This window comes from Ceratotherium simum, unplaced genomic scaffold (genome assembly GCF_057802395.1).
Source record: "Ceratotherium simum simum isolate JZ-2026a unplaced genomic scaffold, ASM5780239v1 HiC_scaffold_43, whole genome shotgun sequence".
NCBI lineage: Eukaryota > Metazoa > Chordata > Mammalia > Perissodactyla > Rhinocerotidae > Ceratotherium > Ceratotherium simum.
In genome coordinates, this window is record NW_028261259.1 from 1,528,095 (window position 1) to 1,548,973 (window position 20,879).

At 54.9% G+C, this 20,879-nt stretch overlaps 1 protein-coding gene across 1 annotated transcript in view; it reads right to left on the bottom strand.

The window, feature by feature from the left end:
• Positions 1-11,472, bottom strand: part of LOC147911341 (ral guanine nucleotide dissociation stimulator-like) — a 235,968-nt gene extending 224,496 nt beyond the window's left edge. Inside the window, exons 1-10 of the mRNA XM_087428015.1 lie at positions 11,469-11,472; positions 11,129-11,306; positions 10,285-10,475; positions 9,765-10,141; positions 8,777-8,992; positions 8,307-8,410; positions 7,753-7,822; positions 6,064-6,132; positions 5,566-5,640; positions 4,173-4,273 (exon numbers count right to left, since the gene is read on the bottom strand). Of these exons, the coding sequence (XP_087284141.1) occupies positions 4,173-4,273; positions 5,566-5,640; positions 6,064-6,132; positions 7,753-7,822; positions 8,307-8,410; positions 8,777-8,992; positions 9,765-10,141; positions 10,285-10,475; positions 11,129-11,306; positions 11,469-11,472 (1,385 nt within the window). The remainder of the gene's footprint in view (positions 1-4,172; positions 4,274-5,565; positions 5,641-6,063; positions 6,133-7,752; positions 7,823-8,306; positions 8,411-8,776; positions 8,993-9,764; positions 10,142-10,284; positions 10,476-11,128; positions 11,307-11,468) is intronic.
• Positions 11,473-20,879: the final 9,407 nt, after the last annotated feature.

Consider the following 20,879-nt stretch of genomic DNA (forward strand, 5'->3'; position numbering starts at 1 on the left):
TAGAAAAAAAATCAACGAAGAGGAAAAATGGAGTTTTGTAATTTAGGTTCCTAGTGCAGGCGAGTTCACTCTGTGGAAATGATATATTTTATGAGATGTGAAAGGTGATTGGAAATAAATCAGAAGTGGATAACCTGTAGGTAGATTCAGGAGAGTGGATGGATGGTTCATTGATACGTGAATGTGGGGTGGCAGGGTGTCCAGAGCGACACCCAGGGCTAGACACATTATTAACACAAACAAGTGAGTTTGGGAACCCTGAGAGAGAAGCAAATAATTTGGGGAAGTGGTTTGCTCGACTTGGGACCTGGTCATTGTGAGTTGAGTCATCACTGATGTGGTGAGTGGGCAGGTAGATAAATGGGTCTGGAGGTCAGAGTTAGGTCTCTGCTAATCTTTGGACATATTTGGCTCATTAGTGGTATTTGAAGCCAGGGAAATGTATGGAGTTTCCCCAGAAGGAGGGTGCAGATGGGGAACAGGTGTCAGAGCAGGGTTGACTCCCAGGAAGCATCAGTCTTTGTGGGGTGGTCATAAAGAGAAGCCAGAAGGTGACTCAGGAAGTTCAGACAGGCAAGAGCAGGACAGTGTAAGGTGGTGGATCCCAAGGACAAATAAGCTTTTAAAATGACATTGAAGTCCACAAGGTCACATGCTACTGCAGAGCATGTCAGACAAATCATGACAAGTCCCCGGTGGATTGGTAAGAGACATGGCTTGTGAGGTTAGCAAGAGAAGCATCCACAGAATGGGGATGGGCTTGAGTGGGCACTGTGCAAACACAGGCATGGGGAGATATGTGAACTTTTCACCATGGATCCCTGGCTGGAGGAGGAGAGGAGGGGCGTGGAGGGTGAGGACTATTGGGAATGCTGGCTGAGAGATTGTTTTGTAGATGGTAGAGATTTGTGCATATTTGAAACCTAAGGGATGATTCCAGTAGGGAAGTGATGGAAAGTACAACAAATGTGGAGGGCATAATGTCATTGAAATTGAAGAATGAGTGGTTTCCACAAGAAAGAAATTTCTTTGGATATAACAACAGAAAAGTTGTGATAAATGAATTCCTTATGAGGAATATTTATAGATCTGATGACTAGAGAGTCAAATAGTTCTTGTTTGATGGTTAACAATGTATCTGTGAAAAATGGAGGAGGTCGGAATAGAGATTTATGGAACTCAAGAAATGGAAAGAAATGAGCAGAGCATTCAGGAAGCATTAAAGAAATGCATATAGGTGCATTGGTTGCTGTGATTCTCTGTTGGGATCCACAGGCTCCTGGTGCATTCTCTCTTCAGTGCAAGTGTCAACATGGCATGGCAGGTACATTACTCAACAAACATGTGATAAGTGAATAATTGGTGGCATCATCAGGTCATTCACAGAAGCCAAACTGAGAGAGAGCTTCCTTAGGTCAGGAAGGAGAGGCATTCCTTTATATTTGTGATGTTTTGATTTGTAATATTGTAATGTGAACAGCAAGTATACTGTTTTTATCAAAATTGTGTTCTGAAGGTTTTCAAAAATCTCTAAATCTCAGAGTAGAGAAAAATCAATCTCTGTGAATCTGTTACTTGCTTCAAAGATTGTCAACTTGTATACCATCTGGCTTTGTTTATCCTCACACCAAGATCCCAAGAACTAACCAGCTGAGATGGCTGAGAGCGCATCATTTCAGCTGTAAATATTTCCGTTTCTGGTACAGATGAGGGAATTTTGGAACACAAACAAAATAACATGATCACACACAAAAATAAAAATGTCATTCGGATAATCAACTATCTAGTCAGTATCCAAAGTCTCCCAGTGTTGTCAAGGTTATTTCCTGGTTTTACATTTGAGTCAGGATCTTAATGAAACCCTTCTTTTGCAATTGGTTGATCTGTTTCTGAAGTCACTTTTAATCTCTTGTTGGTTCATGCATCTTGGGATTTGGGTGGAATATGAGTGTGTGTGTTTGTGTGTCTACACCGATGTGTGAATTCTTTCTTTCCTGGATGGGAGTGCCCTGAAAGGAAGGACCTGGGCTGTGGGAACCAGGATTTCTACTCTGCTTCTGGCTGAACTGAAAAGGCCTCCCTGGGTGACACTTGCAGCCTTCAGAAAGGAGGGGGAAGAAGTACCAAGGAATTCAAGACAATGGCCCTTGTCTTACAGGGTGTTTTCAGGGCATGATGTTCAAAATGCCGGGTGGTAACCCTTTAGGTCCAGGTCGTCAGGTGGGTTCTCGGCATGAGCTCTGAGCAGTGTCTGTTAAGCACCCACGTGGGGAGCATTTCAGTATTTTAATTGGTAAGGTTGTGTCTGTTGTGTCTGTGGTGTCTAAGATTGGTGGCATTCCCCTGCTGGACCCACTTCTACACCTGCACCTCTCCTGCCTCATCTTTCAAAACTCCCAACAGGAGGGTTTCACATCCCTCTAACACAAATCCATATAACCACAGCACAGACTGGGGAAAAGAACACAGCCGTCCCAGGGGCTACGTGCTCTATGAGCTCAGGCCAAGCTGCCCCTTTGGGACAAGTCAGTAACAACACGACTGAGTGTGTAAACTAGTGATTGTCTGAAACCATGGACCTGAGAACCTCATGGGCCCAGATGTCACCCAGGGCAGCAAGGGCTGGTGTGGGTCATTCCGTGGACAGGATTAAGGTCTATTGTCCTGGCAAACCAGAGCTCACCCCTGATCCATCAGGCCCAACTGGGGAGGAATGGCCACGATGTACCTGGCAGAGAGGCTGGGGGCCTTCTAGGGAATTTCTAACCTAAAAGAATCCTACAGTGAAGTGCAGGGATGCTGGAACTCCTATTTCACAGGGAGCAGTGAGGTTTATAGAACCAAGTCCTGTTGTAGGTTTAAAAGCTGCATCATGAGTCTTTCCCTCTAGACATGAAACAAGCGGGAAAAGGACTTCCACGGGCATGGGCCAGGATCCCAGGAGGATTCCAGTCTAGGCGAAGGGTGAACAGGGAGCCCTAGAGGCGGCCTGATGGGGATGTCCTGTCGGCCCTTAGTCCATCTGCACATGGTCTTCCTCTGGCCTTGTCCGTTCCACATGCAAACTTTTATCTTTTTACATTTTTTCCTCATTTAGTGTTGATGAGAATCCAGACACAGATTAGAAAACGGCAAGTTCCAATATCTGATCAAAGAAACCTCAACAAGAGAAGCAAAAAACATTCCTTCTTCCTGGAAAGCTGTAGAAAGACAGCACCGTCCTGGGGAAGGACATGATCCTGGTAAGTGCTATTTGAAAGACACCCACATTTCAGTGGTTATTGCTCTGCCTGGGAAAGTCCCTCCAACCTCTACATCCAGGGAGATCTGAGGGGCTGTCTCTGCTCCTGGCCCAGGTGAACCACACTGAAATCCACCTGTCCTCTGAGGAAGGGGGACTTGAGGGTTTCATTCAGTAGCCAGGGAGGAGGCTGGCCCTCCTCCCTTCTCCCACATACAATAAGCTGTGACCATATACAAGTTCTTCATTCAAGGAGGAAAGTGAGATTCTGTGTCTCATTTACATGAGCATAAGAAGTGAAAGAACCACACCACAACACCCAGGTTGTGACAGAAACAGGATATAACGTTAAGAGTCAAATCTACCATTTACTATTAAAGAAATAATATCACTCCTCCCCAATGGGTTAACAGTGGCTGGCATGGAGACATCAGGGAGTTGGAGGGGTGGTGCCCTCCCTCTGGGGCTTTAGGGGAAACCAGGGAAAGTCTTAGGATGTCCTCGTTCACTCAGGGTGGGAAGAGCTGGCCCGGTGCACCCCGAGGGTCCCAGTGTCCCTGCTGGTCAGGAGGAGCTGCACTTGTGGTCTCCAGAGTGGGACGGCTCATCGCCAAGGGCATGGTGGCTGAAGAGAAGAAACAGACTATTTTGGGGAACCTTCCTGAGATTCATGGCGCACCTCCCTGCCCCCCTGCACTCTGATCCAAACCCTGTACCGAGTGCTCAGTCCATCAACAGCACCCCGTTTGTCCCTGATGCAGGAGGCATCATTTAGCATCACTCATTTCAGAGGATGCAACTGAATCCCAGAGAGGAGAGGGGAGCGGCCTGTCCCAGGCCTGCTCAGCAGTGGAGCTGGGATCCAGTCTCATGCTTAGCCCGAAGCTGTACTGAGCCCCTGGATTCAGTCGCTCCTGGTCCCAACACTCACTTGGCCCTGAACTGGAGGATGTCCGGTTCCTCTTTCTCATGAAGAGCCGCATTTTGCTTGCCTTCTGGTGTGCGGGCTCCAGCCGGCAGGAGACCCAGTAGCTACAGGACAGAGTGGACCTGTGAGCTACCAGGAGCCACACCTCAGGTGCCCCTCCCAGAGCCTGCCAGCAGCTGAGTCCTGGTGCCCCATGGGTCACCACGCTACGAGTTCTGTGGCTGATCAGCGAGCCAGGCCACAGGCTCTGGAGCTGGTCATCAGAGAGAGTCTGGCCTGCCCTCACCCAACTCCTGTCCCCTCACCTCTCATGGACACTGATGGGCTCCATGGCCTGGAACCAGGCCCCAAATCGCTCGTCGGGCTCCAGGTCATATGCATTTGCAGCCTGCTGGGGCAGCTGGATCCTCCAGACGAGTGTGAATTTCTGGGAGGAAGGACAGGATGCAGACAGGGCTTGGGTGGGGAACGCTGCCAGGGACTTGTGCGGAGTGAGGATCTGGTCTGGGGTCTGTGCTCACTCGGGAACCCTCCTTCCTTCCCACTCCATTCAGGACTTGCCTGTCCTCACAGTTGGCTTGAATTAGTTCCTCATCCAGGAAGGTGTCCTTGATGCCAGCCCCTCCAGCACCCGCCAACGTGATGGGATGCCCAGCTTTGTGGATCTGACTCTCCCAATAAATTTAAGACCAAAGGGATGAGGCCAGAGAAAGTCTTGCCAGGCGAGGTCTCTGATTTCCACATCCCCATCCTCCCCATAGCTGCTCACCTCACACCATTTCTGGAAGTTGACCCGATTTCCCTGGAAGGGAGACAGCCAATGTCCATCAGAAACAGCCCCCTAAGCCCAGAACCAACCCCCATCCCACCCCTTCTCAGACTGCAGGAATGTCAGGGCCCAGCAGAGGGCAGACCTTCCACAAAGAGAACTTGACACTGGGCCAGGCTCTGGGCTCCAGGGCAGGAGGGACAGGGGAGCTGAGGCCAGAGACCTTATGTAGCACACCCTCTCTGATGACAGACGGGGAGACTGAGGCCTCAGGGAGGAAGGGACAGCTGGAACACAGAAGTGCTTCCTCACTTGCAGGGGCTGATGGCACTCCCCCAGGGGCAGGGCCCGAGGGGGAGGCTGAATCCATCTCAGACACAGCCTCCTGCAGCTCTGCAGGCAGGCAGCTATGAGCTTCACCAGCCCAGGTAGACTGGTGGAGGGCTTATGCGGAGCGTCTATTCACGCATTGCTAAGATGTGCCTGACTCCCCAGCTCCCAGGGGTGGCCATGGGGCTCTCATGAGAGGAGGTTTGCCAGGTACTGAGAGCTCACGTCCCAGCGCAGGGCTCTCGCCACCCAAACCTCAGGATCCTGCTCCCTGTCCCCACCTCCAGGCTCACTCACTTCCAGATCATCCGCCATCCCAATGTCCAGCAGCTTCAGGTGATAGAGGAACATGCCCAAGAAGGGGACGACACCCTGTGAAATCAGGGTGGGAGTGGTGAGATGAGTCCCACCTCTCAGGTGCCCCCATGGACCCTCCCCCAAATCCCTTCACCCCAGCCTCCTGCCCACCACAGACTCCCACAGAGAACAGCCTAGGACCCTCAGCGGCCTCCCCCCAGTTGCCCCCTCCAGGACCACCCAACTTCCCCAGTCGCCTCCCAGGGGCGGCTTTTGGCAAATCCCAGGGTATGTGGTCCCTGCCCCTCCCCTCCCTAACCCATCCTGGGCCCAGCCCTTCCAGGCCTCCTCCTGGTCACTTCCAGGGCAGGCCTTTCAGGCTCTTGGGCTCCTGGAGCTGGGCTGGAGGAGGAGGGACCCCTCTCTTAGGGAGGCCTCCAGCCGTGAGGTGAGTGACCCCTCCTCTGACACCTGGATCCTCCCCCTCAGCCACCTCACCTGCTGCTGCTGCCTCTCCTGGGCTCCCTGGGGGTCCATCTGCAGAGTGGCCCTCACAAATATCACCTCCTGCAGGGTCAAGGACAGGCTCAGGGAGGCCATGTTCCCTTCCCCATGTCTCCCTGGCCCCTGATCTTGGACCCTGGACATCTGGTGTCTATGGCTGCTCCCATTCCAGGGTGCCCTGATGCTAGATCACTCCCAGCTCCAACACTCCCTCTTCTGTGCCCTCAGGCCTGCCCAGGCCCCTAAGCCTCTCTCCTCATCAGGAAAGTGTGAGGAGGACTCCCCATGCCTCCCAGGGTCCCCTGAGGACTCAGTGTCATCTGACTGTCACCAGTGCTGTCCCCTCCCCCCTCAAGGAGGAGGAGCACAAAGCTCCTGCACATTCCTCTCCCCCTTGTACCTCATCACCCCTGTGAGGCCTGCACCACAGATCATCTCCCTCCATTTCCCAGATGAGGAGAACGAGGCCCACAGAGGGGCAGTGAATTGCTAAGGGGCCCACAGAGGAGACCGCTCCCCCTCCCAGCCAGAGGCCCTGGCCCCTGGCCTTCACTCCTCCTCCAGACACACCTCGGACCTATGTCCTGTCCTCTGGACTCTCGGGGTGTGTTGAGGCCCTCAGTCAACCTGAGCCATGGATGGAGAGGCACAAGGTGTCTCGGGGTCCCATGCAAGTGGCTTCTGTGTTTTCCAGCCCCCTGGGATTCTCTGACACCAGGCTGGACCTGAGGCCATGCCAAAGTCCTCAGCTCCCTAGGATCCCCTCAGGATTGTCCCTGCACAGAACTCCTCCTTCACTCACTCAGGAAGGGGACCCCCGTGTGCCACATCTGAGTGACAGTGTAGGGTGTGACCACGGCACTGTGTAATGGTGACATTTGCATCCTTTTTCACTTGGAAACTTCTAATCTCCCTTCTCCTTTCTCAGCTCTCATGTTTGAAGTCTGTGGTCTGAGCCTTTGCACAATCCTTAGGCCCCTCCTGCCAGGGCCTCGATGGAGGCCATTAAGAATCTGTCAGGAAGATCCATTAAGAATCTGTAGGTTCCTCGATAATTCTCCTTGCCATCTGGGGCATATCCTTGTCGACAACGCCCCAGGGGAGACTCACTGGTTTGTCAGCAGTGACCACTATCGGGCTAGACTGCACAGTCCCAGAGAGCACACAGTTCTGTCCCAGATCCACCATTTGGCCCAAGGCTGTGCAGCCCCTGTGTCCACAAGGCCTGTGTGACCTCACAGTGCCCATCCCTGGGACAGGCAGAGTGCCCTCCCCTGTGAGGTGCAGTGAAGACAGAAGGAGCAGCAGGGGCCTGGCTTCCTGAGGACAGACTGGGCTGCTTTAGGAAGAAAGGAACCCCCACCCACTCCATCCACCCGCCAGCCTGGAGGATGATGAGGGCCAGCTGATGGGTCCGCATGGAAGCCAGACACCTGCTCATTCTGCCAGCTCCTCACCTCTTGGAACAGTCCAGGTGACACCACTGTATCCCGTGACCAAGGCCTCCTGCCCCAAACAGTCCCCACCTGCCCCTGCAGCTCACACCCCCCGCTTCCTGTCCAGCTGGACAAGACAGACCGTTATTTCTCGGGGAACCTTAAGTGAAAAACTTACCAAAGCACATCCTGCCTGGTCCCTCCCCACCTCACCTCCCGTCCTTCCAGTTCTCCAGCCTCCACTCACCTCCTTGAGAAGCTTCCTGCTCTCCCGGTGGCATGTTTGGATGATGTTTTTAAGTATTTGACAGTTCTTCCTGAGGAGGGAAAAAAGGAAAGAAACACTGTGGAGTGGTTTGAGGGTAAATCCCTTTTGTTTGAAAACTCAGAAGATCCAGACAGCCTGGATGAGCATTTTCACTGTGTCGTCTGAGCCCTGAGGTGTCTGGGACTGGGGAGGGGCTCTCCTATTGTCACCTGGGGCCTCCATTCTCTTATTTTCTCAGCAGATGTGTTTTAAACAGTCTTAATTTCACGTGGACAGAGAGTTCTGTTGCTGCAAACACTTGAAAATCTTCAATTTGGTTCAAGCCATGATTTGTCACTTAGGGAAACTGATTCCTGAAGCAGAACCACTGGCCTAAGTTTTCAGAAAGACTTGAAGCCTGCCAACCGGGTCAGACCCTATCCCCAGGGTTTGCTGTCTCCCAGGAGGTCCCAACTGACTGAAGGGCAATGCCAGCCCTGTGGGGGGTGTCTGGTCCACCCAGGTGGTGCTCGCATGGAGAGAGGCCTACCCACCTGGACACCTGTCTCCACATCTCGTTTAAACGCTGAATAGAGGGGCCCTGCAGAGCCCAGAAGATCGTATGGAGAGAGGAAAGGTTCCTCAGGCCGTGGCATTCCTGGGGAAGGGAAGAGAATGAGCTGTGAGGGGAGCTGGAGCCCTGCTTCCTCTGGCTTCTGTCGCCTCATTGACGTCTCCTGTTCTGGATGAGACAGCGGCTCAGGGAACCTGGAAAAGGCACAGATGGACCCTCATGAGGAACACTCCCTGGGAGGAGGATTTCAACTCAAGCCAAGGAAGGAGCCCAGGAAGGGCTGAGCTTCCCACCACTGGGACCAGGAGTCAGGTCATCGAGGCCTGGCAGGAGGGGCCTAAGGATTGTGCAAAGGCTCAGACCACGGACTTCAAACATGAGAGCTGAGAAAGGAGAAGGGGCAGTTCCCCCGACTCCAGAGAGGGGCTCCCAGGGCCTCCCACATCTTACCTTGGCCACCTGGATCCAGAGCTCCACCACCCTGGCCCTGTCCTGGGCCGTCATGCTCGGGTCCCCAATGCAGGTGGTGACGATACATTCGACCACTCTGTTAAAGTGGGTCATGGTGGCATGGATGGTCAGTGCCAGGTGCTCATTGCCCCTGTTGTCACACTGGTACCAGCTGGAGTCCAGGATGTCGTGGGGCCTCACTGTCTTGAAGAGCTCCTGGGGAGGACAGGGAGTGTCACCCAGCCCTGCCACAGCCTAGCTCAGCTTCCGCAGCCCCCAGTCCCAGGCCCGGTTAGTGGTGAGAGTTGCAGCTCAGGAAGCTGAGAATGCGGCCTGAGGCTTGTGGGAGTCCCTGGGTGTTGCCTGTGTCCCCTGAGGGCACCCAGCACAGGATGACCCAGGAACCCATACTGTGGCGCAGGGAGGTGGCATTTGCTCGCCGCCCAGTCTCACTTCCTCCAAGCACCAGAACTCGGCCCCTGCTTGACCATCTCTAGGGGCATCTTTCACCCATTCTGACCATCCTGGGGTCTGACTCCTCTTTCAGATGCACATTCCCCAAGGCAGCAACAACCAGGGGCTTTGTTTGTCTGCCTTGTAGTCATGTACACATGAGGTGCCTAATTAGTGCTGAGGCTGTTGAGGCCTCCTGGGCAAATGAGTGAACTACCCAAGGACGAGACAGCACTTCAGTGTGCTCCCCTCCCCCACCAAAGCGCAGACTCTACCCAACTTCCTCTCTGCTCCCCCTCATCCAACTGCACAGCCACTCTGCACGGCAGCTGCTCTCAGTGTCCACCCCTACTGTCCACATGAGGACAGCAAAGGCTTGGGAGTTAAGAAGGCTGCTCAGGTCACATGAGGGTAAGTGGGGAAGCAAGAGGTTGGACCGAGATCATGGGATTCTGGATCAGGAAATGGCAGGTCTGGGGCAGCTGATGGCACAGGGAAGGCCAGCCCCACCTGCCCCGAGAGCCCCGCTGCTCACCACATCCATCAGTGTCAACTGCTCTGCCACCAGCCGGGGAGGGAACTCCAAGAAGTCAGGCTTCTCCTCCCTCAGCAGGTTCTTGGTGGTCACATCCCAGGGGCAGGCGGGCTCTGGGGCTGGATCTGGCTCTGCTGTTATCTCTCCAGGTGGAGGGAGGATTCTCCCTGGAGCCAATGGTCCAGCTGGCTGCAGCTCAGGAGCTGGCACTGGGGCTGGAGCTGAGGTTGGTGGTGGCTCTGGCCCCGGAGGGAGTGATGGAGGTGACACTGGCTCCAGCTCTAGCACAGGTGGTGGAACTAGAGCTGGAGCTGGATCTAGCCGTGGAGCTGGCCCTTGCTCTGGCACTGGAGCTGGAGGGAGCTCTGGAGATGGTACTGCAGCAGGAGAAAGAAACAGTGTCACTCAAGTAGCTGACTTCCCCGGTCCCTGTCAAAGCCAGGAAAGACCCCACTGCCTTTAAGGGAACCTAGCCTTTGAAGACCCTGCAAATCATCTTCCCAGACTGCAGTCGCCTCACCTTCCAGCTCTGCCTCAATGGGCCGTGGATGCTCCAGCTGGACCTGGAGAAGGTAGGCGTGGCCCTGCAGCCCCGAGCCAGGCAAGCTGAGATGCAGAGAGGCCAGCTTCACCCTGAAACAGGGAAAGTGCAGGGGATCCCAGAAATCCTGCCCTGGGTCCAGGCAGGTTCCCACCAGAGAAGAGATGGCACTGGGGAGGCAATTGGGCAACAGAGTCAGAGGCCTGGCCTTTCCCTCCACACTTCTCACCCAAGGCACCCTGGCTGGGGACTGGACCCTATGCCTGCCCCTCTCCATCCAGGTGAGAGCTACATGGCAGCCCTGACCCCTGTGAGGCTGTCCTGGCAATGGCAGGCCTGCTTATCCAGCAGGTTGACACAGAGTCTGTTGTGACTCTCTTCCCACTGACACTTCTCCTGAAGGTCTGGGACACAGCCCACCCCAGCCCTCCATGCACTTGTACAACTGGACTGAGCACTGAGGCAGATTTGTGAGCAGGTTGCTCACACATCTTCTGTCTTGGGCCTGGATGTGGAGGTCAGAAGAGGTAGATGTGGAGAAGGGGAGGCCGATTTTGATGGGTCTGTGGTGGGAATGGGTCTCTTGGGGACAACTCAGCCAAGCCACCCCTCTGCTTCCCAGGGGTCCTGACACCCATCCAAGCTCTTTGAGTCCTGTCCTCTTGGATTGGAAGCCACCAGACCTCGGCCTCCCCATGGGAATCAAAAGATGCGTGAGATGCGGCTTCTGACAGGCTCCCCTCAGCCACAGCCCCCATCTCTCCCCCCACAGCTTGTTCTGTAGAGATAGGAAGCCCTTCTTCAGGACCCAAAGACCACTCACGTTTTCAGATGGTCCTGCGCTCTGCCCTCCTGGCTGGAACAAGGAAAGATGCCTCCAGGTGTAAAGGAGGCTATCAGGGCGTCACTTGGGTTGTACGATGGAGGACAGGACCTGCGAATGGTGTCGAATGTGACTGTCTGACTCTCAGACGACAATTGAGGCCCAGCGATTGTGTCTCCTTAATTCACTGAGTTTTACTGTCTCCAAAAGTCCTGCATGTAGTAGGTTCTTAATCTACATGGTTGCATGAGTGAAGTCCAACCAGAACCATCCCAGACAGCTGAGTGGGCAGATTAGAAAGCCTTCCATGTTGAAGTTCTGAAGTATGAGTTTCACACACTCATTGTTTTTGGCAACAGAACAGAGTCAATCCTCCTTATTCAGTAATTTGATATTCGTGAATTCACCTAGTCACTAACATTTACAGGTGAATCCAAACCCAACACACACTGTGTTTTCCCTGGTAATTCCTGGACGGGTGCAGAGTGGCAGAAAGTGGGAGTTGCCTGAGGCGCACGTTCCCAGCTGAGGTAGAACAAGGTGACACTCTTGTTTCAGCTCTCAGGTCAACAAGTGTCCTTTTCCTGGTCTATTAAATGGTACGTTTTTCACGTTTTTTGCTTCTTGCTGCTGTTTTTCCTCTTTGTAATGATCCGCAAACATAGTGCTGAAGTGTTGTGTAGTGTTCCTAAGCACAAGAAGCCTGTGATGGGCCCTATGTAGGAAACACTTGTGTTAGATGAGCTTCCTTCAGGCATGGGTTATGGATAGTGATATTGGCTGGGAGTTCAAATAATGTGTCTACAGTCTATACTAAATAAGGTCTTTTCAAAAGAGACAAACATAAAACAAGGCTATGCGTTGATAGGTTCCCAAACATGTCACGACCAAAGACTGCAGAAACCTAACCTTGTCCTTCCCCTAGGAGCACTGGTTCAGTCTGGCTCACGCAGTGTTTGCTAAAAATTAATAGAATGTAACTCTTCCAAATAGGGAGGATCAATGGTAACATGATGGAGATATTTTCAAACCTCTCTTTTAAAAATGATGTCTAAAGACCAGGTAGTTTCTCAACTAATGGTTGACGTGTCATCTTTACTTTGAAAGGACAGAGTTTTTACAGCATCTGCTCAGAAGCATATCTTTGATAGACACCTAAAGAAATCTCAGCAAATTGGGGACAACTGTTTCTTGCAAGAGAAAATGTGTATAGAATACATATATTAACTTCAAGACAGTAGTTACCTTTGGGGAGGAAAGAGAGAGGAAGGAGAATGGTGTCTTCCACTGTGTAATATTTCTTAAAAAACGACGTCAATAAGGTGTGCTCTGTTAAATCTCAGCAAAGAGTAAATGGTTTCTGTTATCCTAGTCTCCTTCTAAGTATATTTAAAATAAATATGTAACTGGAACTGAGCTGAAATAACACTAATGTAATAGATGCTATTTGCTGGAGTGCTCCCACCATCTGATGGACAGCTCATGATGGGTTGGTGATGCCACTGACACCAGCTAAAGGTCAGGACACGTTGTTTACCAGCTGTGGAGCTAGAGAAGGCTCGGTCACCAGCAGCAGAGCCAGAGTTACCTCAACCTACACAGTTAGAGCCACATAGCACCAGATCCTGCTCCAGCTGTGGCCTAGTGAGAGCTCGGGCACCAGCTCTAGAGCTCAGCTGCAGCCAGCTCCAGAACTAGAGCTCCCTCCAGCTCCCACACTTGACCAGCTCCAGAGCAGCAGCCATTCCCATCACTAGCTCCCGCACCAAATCTGTCAACAATGCAGAGCTAGAGTCAGTCTCAGGACCGGAGCCAATTCTAGAAGCAGGTCAGGCACCATCGCCTGAGACAGACCCAGCTCTAGCCCCAGCTCAGGTCCAGCTCCTGGGCCAGTTGCACAGCCAGAGCTGGTGGGATCTCCAGCATCAGCCACAGCAGTGGCTCCAGCACTAGGGCAGCTGCAGCACCACCCACATCGCCAGCAACTAAGGCCCGGCCGGCTCCAGCCCCCACCCAGAGATGTCTTTTTCCTTTTCTATGTTTTATGATTTCTTATGTTTTATGTGTTCCAATTTAGATTCAATAAAGTTTAATGTTTTCATCACTTAAAGTTGTACAATTCAGGGCCGGCCATTAACTACATCCTCTATGCTGTGTACCGTCACCGTTATCTAGTTCCAGATCATTGCTTCACCCCACCAGAACCCCTGTACCCATGAAGCAGCCATGCCCCCATATCCACTCCCCCACCCCCTGACAAGCACTGATCTGCTTCCTGTCTCTGTGCATTTCCCTGGCCCTGGTGTGGCTGTCCTGAGCACAGCCAACCCTCCTTTGGCCCCTCCCCCCCATGCTGAAGACCCCTGAGGATGCCAATGTGTTCAGTGCCATGAACCCGATGCCTAGTATGACTTTGACCTGAGGAAGCCCACCGTCACCGACGAGGGGGGGGCAGGCATGGAGCCAGCTCAACCCTGCTTCACATGAAGAAGAGGGACTCGATATTGCCAAGGGCACCTTCTTCTCAGTCCCTAGTGCTGTTTAGCCACAGGGCCACCCTCCCCAGGGTCTGGCTAGCTGGGGAGATGAGCACGTACAGACTAGAGTGACAAAAACCAGGTGGCCATCTTTTCTGTCCAACCAGCTGGCCCAGGCTACCCAGGAGCAGTTTCACCCTGAACCTCTCGTGCTGCAGGCCTGATGCCTGCCAGTCAGCAGGCTGTCCTGGCCTCCCGTGGACCACTGGGAGCCTTAGGTGCCTTCTGCCCTCTAGGGTCCAAAGGACTAGCTGACCTTTGCCAAGGAGTGCTGCCCATGGGCATGAAGCCCTGCCTGCCACTGAGGCACTGCCCTCTGTGCACCTCCCTCACACCTTCCCAGGTGCGGGTCACTTGCATCTGTGACTTCAGGTGTCCCAGAGTCCCCACTCACCCAGGGGGCGTGACCTCTGCAAATGCAGCCCTTCCATCCAGCCTCCAAGCCAACAGGCCCCAACACAGGCTTCAGGACCAGGCACAGCTCCCACTCCAAGTGCTGGGACACCTCAGGTGGGGCCAGGACCTCAGTGGCAGGGACATTGTCCAACGCTCAGCGAGCACTTGGCTGGTTCCTCCAGCTCCAAGGTGGAGGAGAGCAACATGAGTTTTGACCCAGAGTCCCCTGATGGCAAGGAAAAGAAGGTGGCTGCCCTCCCCATTCTCCCTGACAGCCCACTCCCAGTCCCTTCTTGCCCGGGACCAGTGTTCCCCAGCGACACCTACAAAGGGGCCAAGAAGCCCAGGAGCTGGATGCCAGCCTGGGGTGTCCTGCCGGGTCAAGAGACTCTGCTGATCACGCCACCCCCCCAGTTATGGAAATCACCCGCCCCCTGGGCCCCGATGGTCTCTGGTTTCATCCTGGCCTCCAGCAGCACCTCTTCCTCCTCAGCCTCCACCACACCCGTGGCAGCTTTGCTCACACACAAGCGTCGTGTCTCAGGCTCTTCAACCATAGCTCCTCGCTGGCCCTCTCCACCCACACGGTGGGCGATGCTGCATCATCCCTGTCCACCTGGAATAAACAACAGCAACGTGGACAGGAGCGTCCTGTTTAGCCCACTGGTGGGACGTGCCCTTGGTCCCATCACTCAGAGCTCTCTGAGCACAGACCTGTCCTGAATGGCTACTTTGACAAGAAGCCCTCTCTGGGCCCTCCAGGCAGCATGCCCAGCCCAGGCAGGAGGTAGGCGACCGCCACAGTGCCCACTGTACATGGGAAGAAATGGAGGCAGCCTTCTCTATCCTGTTGGTTCTTGGGGATCTGGGCTTGAGTGGAGGTGGATAAGGTGCCCACCAAGCTCCCTCCAAATCTAGGATCTAACCGCCTGAGGCTCTGATGAGACTGCTCGTGCAAGTCCAACCAACCTGCAGTGAAGCCCGACTCCTTGCCTGAGTCACGGCCCTGTGTGATCTGGTCCAGACACCGTCCCCAGAGTGCACCCCTCACCGCACCCCACCCTCCCTAAAGCCTTCCTCCCCAAGGACCCTGCCAAGCCCCTGCCCCTGCAGGCTCCTAGCCTGCAGTGCCCCTCCCCCGAGCCCCCACCCAGGATGGACTCACCTCTGTGCTGGGCTCACAGGCCACCTCCTCAGGCTCCTGTGCTAGCAGAGCCTTTAGGGTCAGATTGACCTGGGGTCAAACCCACAGCTGGGTCACCTCACAGCCCTGTGACAGGCAAGGTCATGTGGTGTCTTCTCGGAGCCTCAGTTTCCTCCATGAAAAATGGGGTCAGTGACTCTGACCTCAGGAGGGTGTGTTGGGATTCAAGCAGGGAGACGAAGCTGCCCAAAGTGCTTGGACTCAGGAGGTCGCCTGGCTGGGGGAGCCCCAACGCAGGACAAAGCCTCGATGGTCAATGCTGGGCTCAATGCTGGTGAAAATCAAGGATTTCTAGTCCCCTGTTCACGTCTGGACTTGGTCACTTAGAGCAGAGTGACCTTGAATGCTGGGACCACTGGTCATCTGTAAAATGGGGTGCAATCACTCAGCACCCAGTGGGCTCCCTAATAACAGTAACTCCCTCCAATAGTTGCCCAGCTGGGCTCCCTTCAGCTCCTCCTACACCCGCCAGGGCTGCAGGCAGGGACTGGCTGGACCTCATGTGGCAGGGAGGGGGTGTAGAGGAGGAGGGAAAAGGGCAGCCTGGCCTTCTCCCTGCCCAGGATCTGTGTCCACCACTGTCTTCGTGTCCGCAGGACCAGCCATGCATGGAGCTGGACCCTAGGATGGAGTCTCTGGACCAGGACAGTGAGGTCGGTGTATATTCAGTGACCCTCACGTCCCCAGATGTTCAACCTACCCAACTGTGCACCGTGTGGCCCACCTGGCTTCTGTGGCGTGTTCCTGCGACGTAGGGGATGTGAGGGTCACCGAGCAGTTGGCTGGGGAGGGGACAGGCGAAAGCAGCCATGTCAAGGGACCGTTGTGTTACACGTGTGTGCTGCGAGCTGTGTCACCCAGAAGTGCTGTCTGCAGGGCCCCTCTGTGTGCCTGACCATGGACAGGAGGCCTGGTTGCTGCACAGGAGAGAGGCCTGTGAGACCGTGAGGGTATCCCTGCCACACTCATGTGGGCGGAGATCCCGGGCCATGTCCATGCTCATCGGGGCTGATGTTGCTCCGTGTCCAACCCTCACAGGACAGTTGGGAAACTGAGGCCAGGAGAAGCAGGGACAGGCCCTGGGGCCACAAGGTGGGCAGAGTCCAGAGGGGAAGAGAGCATTCCAAGCTCTTAGGCCAGCCTCAGCACTTCCAAGGGGTTTGCTTTGGGAATGAGAGCCCCTAATACCCTGGGGGACCCCTGCCAACGCCCTCCCATGTAGGGCCCTTTGCTATACGCATCCCCACGTGGACACACTCACACACACAAGCATACACACACACTCTGAATGCCCAGCCCGGTCTCAGAAGGGAAGTGCTCACTGGGGAGGTGACAGGAGGAAGGAAGAAAGAGGTTGGAGGCAGCTCTGCCATGGGGCATGGGCATCCGGTCCCCAACAACATGCCCAGGCCCATAGCATGAAGGGGAGAGATGCCAGACTGGTGGGCAGGGGGTCCCCAAGGTGCACAGGGGGATGCAGGGGTTGGGGCCATCCCTAGAGCAGCCTGTAGAGAACCAGGTCTGGCATCCTGTGGCCACCACTCTGGGCACCGGGAACTAGGATGTGACCCCCTAGGGGGGAGGGGATACAGCAGAGAAGGCCAGATCTTACGCCTCTGTAAATTGGGGTGCATAGATGGGGTGACTCTAAGGGTCCCACAGGCTTGTAGAAGAGTCTATTGACCTTCGTTCTCCATCCATGACCCACTGTTCTCTGAGTCCTTGTAAAATGCATTCCATTCCCTCGAGGTCTTGCTGAGCAGAAGGCAGCCTGAGAGCTTGGGGACTGGGGCCCCGGGCAGTGCAGAACACGGCAGAGCACTGGTCGACTTGTCTGGGGACCAGGGACAAGGCCATCCTTGTCGGAGCCTCGGGGGCCTCCTTTGGAAGTGAGGTGGAGTCGTTGCCCTGGCTGGGGCGAGGAGGCCTTGTGAGTCAACGGGACACGCCAGGGCCAGTGGAGGGAAAGCAGGGAGCAAGAGAGGCTTCTGAGGTCCCTCACGTCCCTCCTGGAGCCCACAGGTCCTGCTCCTTTGCGTCCTCGGCCCTGGTGGAACCACTGCCTTGAGGACCCCAAACAAAGAAAGGTGTGTGTTTTGCTTTCTGCTTTCCTGCCTGGGGCTGCAAGGCTGGGGCTGACCACCAGGGGTGTCCTGTGTCCACTCATGCTCAATGCAGCAAGTGGAGCAAGAGAGGGACGCCCAGGGTTCGTTCTGGGTGTTCCCTGTCCAAAGCAACAGGCACCTTTGATTACTGGCATCCACGTCCACAATGGGAGCTGCTCAGAGGCGGGAGGGGACTCTGAGATCCTTTCATGGTTCTTTCAGCTACTGTGGCCCCAGCACTCACCCTGAGCAGGGCCCATGTTAGTCCTGAGGGCAGTGCTGAAAGCACCCACATGGTCCCTGTCCTCCAGGAGCTCACAGCCTGGAGGTGGAAAGGACAAAATCGTGAACAAATCCATGTGAAAAAGAAGAGAAGGTGCTACAGAGCAATGAAGCAGGGTGCTGGAGGAGGGAGGGCCTGGAGCCCCTAGGTGGGTGTAAAGGGCCTCCCTGGGGACATTTGTGCCCTGAGCAGAAGGACAAGAGGAGCCAGCCCTGCATCTGTCTGCAAACAGCGTGCTGGGGGGAAGCTCAAAGGCACAGAGACTTGGAGGCAAAAGAGGATTTGACGAGAGAGGAGGTCAGAAAAGAGCCAGTGTGGCTAGAGTGAGCTGGGGAGGAGAGAAGTGAGGGAGAGAGGATGGCAGGACCAGACCCAGGCCTGGAAGGAGGTACTAGCTGTCTATGCTGGGTGACAGCATTAGCCTCACTTAGCACTTACGAGACCTATCATTGAGCATCTGACAGTGTCTGTACCAGGGTCCAGGCTCAGGTCAGCTGGGAGGCTCCCCGTCAAGGTCTAGCAGGAGGCTGGGGCTGTGTTCTCAACTGAAGCTCGATAGAGGCAGGAGCCATCTCGGAGATCATTCACAAGTATCGGGGCAGTGGTAGGATTCAGTTTGGATGGGGGGTTTCAGGCCTTTTCTGTCTGTGGGCCGGGACCCTCTGCCAGGTCTTTGTATTAGGGGTGTCATAGGGAAGGAAGCTCATAATATCTGATATGGCTTCTCCTGAATAGTGGATCAGAGAGACAGAAAGAGGGAGAGAAAGAGAGACAGTGACACACAGAGATAGAAAGATGGGGAGGAGAGACAAAGAGAGTAGACACAGACAGAGACAGGGAGACAAAGAGAGAGACAGCAGAGAGACAGGGAGAGACCAAGAGAGATACAGACAGCCAGAGACACAGAGACAGAGAGAGACAAAGACAGAGAGAGAGAGACAGAGACAGAGAGATAGAATGAACACAGGAGAGACAGAACCACACAGAAGTCACAGACTTTTCATTAAGCTGACCGTGGAAGTGACATCCCATCACTCGGCCCTATTCTATTGGTTAGAAGCCAGCCGCAAAGTCCATTCTCATAGAGGAGCGGGGATTACATAGGATGTGTGCCTAGGAAGTGGGAACGCTGGGAGCCGTTGTGGGGGCTGCCCACCACATAGGCTGAGATGACCACCACTCAGGCACTTGGACCTGAGTCTAAACATAACAGGAGGTCCTGGAGGGTTGCGAGCCAGAAGGAGATGATGTCTGAACGTCATTTCATTTCAACCCTCCCTAGGAACACTGGGAAACAGGCAAGAGGGGAAGTGCCTCTCCCAGACGCCCAGCAGACCCAAGCCTCTTTGCGTTGTATTCTCTGCCACAGCCAGCCCTTCCTGTAATCCTTGCACTGCCAAGTCTGTGCAGGAGCTACATGTGGGAGCAGCCCACGGGACTCACAGCCTCTGAAGGGATCTCTAGGTCTATACACCTGATGACATCCCTAGGAAGTAGATGCTAGAATGACCCCCACTACACAGAGAGGGACATGAACACAGGAGAGACCCTGAGAAGGGAGGCCCTGAGAGGCGCAGGGTTGTCCAGGGTGACATCACTGGCAAGAAGCAGGAGCGGGACTGAATTCAACTCTGTGTCCTCAAAGCTGGGGCCCTGGTTGCGTCCAGACCTCCCCAGAGGCTGTGGGGTGGACTGTGTCGGTGTGACTGTGTCTGGACAGGGTATGGAGATGGAGAGTGAGCAGTCAGCAGCCCGGGGGGCCCTTAGGAAGGTCTTGTGTGAGGAGGAAGCTTAGGTAAGGGGATCCCAGGAAGTGACCTCACAGAGCCCAACAGAACTTGGAACCCTGGTAACTAGGCACCCACATCCTAAACACAGCTCCCAAGCGAGCTCACTTGTTTAGCACTTGTCTAGAAGGAGCAACATGTTTAGTTGCTGCTTCCCAATGACCAGGGGCCGGAGCCCCAGGAAAGCCCCCAAACACCGATGCAGATGCTGGTGCCATTCTCACGGCCTATGGCTCTGGCTGTTTACCCGGAGGGATGGAAAGGTAACACCGGGAGGCCCAGGAAGGCCATTCCAAACTAGGCTACCACTGTGGTCCCATCTGGGCAGCCCTACATCCCCTCCCCATGTATGCCTGGAAGGGCGGGTTCATGTGGGTAGACCACCATGAGCAGGATCAGTCGGTGAGTTGTTAGAAGCCTTGGAGGGTCGGTCAGGTTCAAAGCCCAGGTCAAGGCCGGCTGGGTGGGATGTGGAGTGCGGGGTGGTGCCCTTCTGCCTGAGGTTTATCCCAAGCCCCTGAGGTGTAGGTCTTTCCTCAGGGGTGGAATAATGTGCAGACACAGGTGTGTGCCTGATCTGGGAGAATTAGGTCCAGAGGGCAGAAGCAGCAGCAAGGACAGCTGGGCAGGGCTCTGATGCCTCTGGGACGGAGCCAGTCACTGTCTTTGCAGAGCTCCACGAAGAAGATCAGCGTGGAGCTGGCGGAAGGGGATATTCCATCCATCTCCCCGATGGAGGCACCGGTGTCCCACAGGACTGGATCAGCAGCTACCGGGAGACGGTCTGCAGTGACAGTGATAAAACCCTCAGAGCCACCAGAAGACCCAGCTTCAATCCCGGGAGAACCATCATATCCACCATGTCCTGCAGCAGCCCAGGAGGCAGCCGAGGCCCCAGCATCCGTGCAGGGAGCGCCATCCCCTGCACAGTCTCCCGTAGGATACCAGGAGGCAGAAGAGGCCCAAACCTCTGTGCAGGGAGAGCCATCCCCTGCACAGCCTCCTGCAGGAGACGAGGAGGCAGCTGAGATCCCTGCCTCCGTGCTGGGACAGACATCTCCTGCACAGACTCCTGCAGGACTCCAAGAGGCAGCTGAGGCCTCAGCCTCTGTGCAGGGAGAGCCATCCCCTGCACAGTCTCCTGCAGGAGAACAGGAGGCAGCAGAGGGCCCAGCCTCTGTGCAGGGAGAGCCATCCCCTGCACAGGCTCCTGCAGGAGACCAGGAGGCAGCTGAGGCCCCAGCCTCTGTGCAGGGAGAGCCATCCCCTGCACAGCCTCCAGCAGGAGAACAGGAGGCAGCTGAGGCCCCAACCTCCGTGCAGGGAGAGCCATCCCCTGCACTGTCTCCGGCAGGAGACCAGGAGGCAGCTGAGGCCCCAGCCTCTGTGCAGGGAGAGCCATCCCCTGCACAGGCTCCTGCAGGAGAACAGGAGGCAGC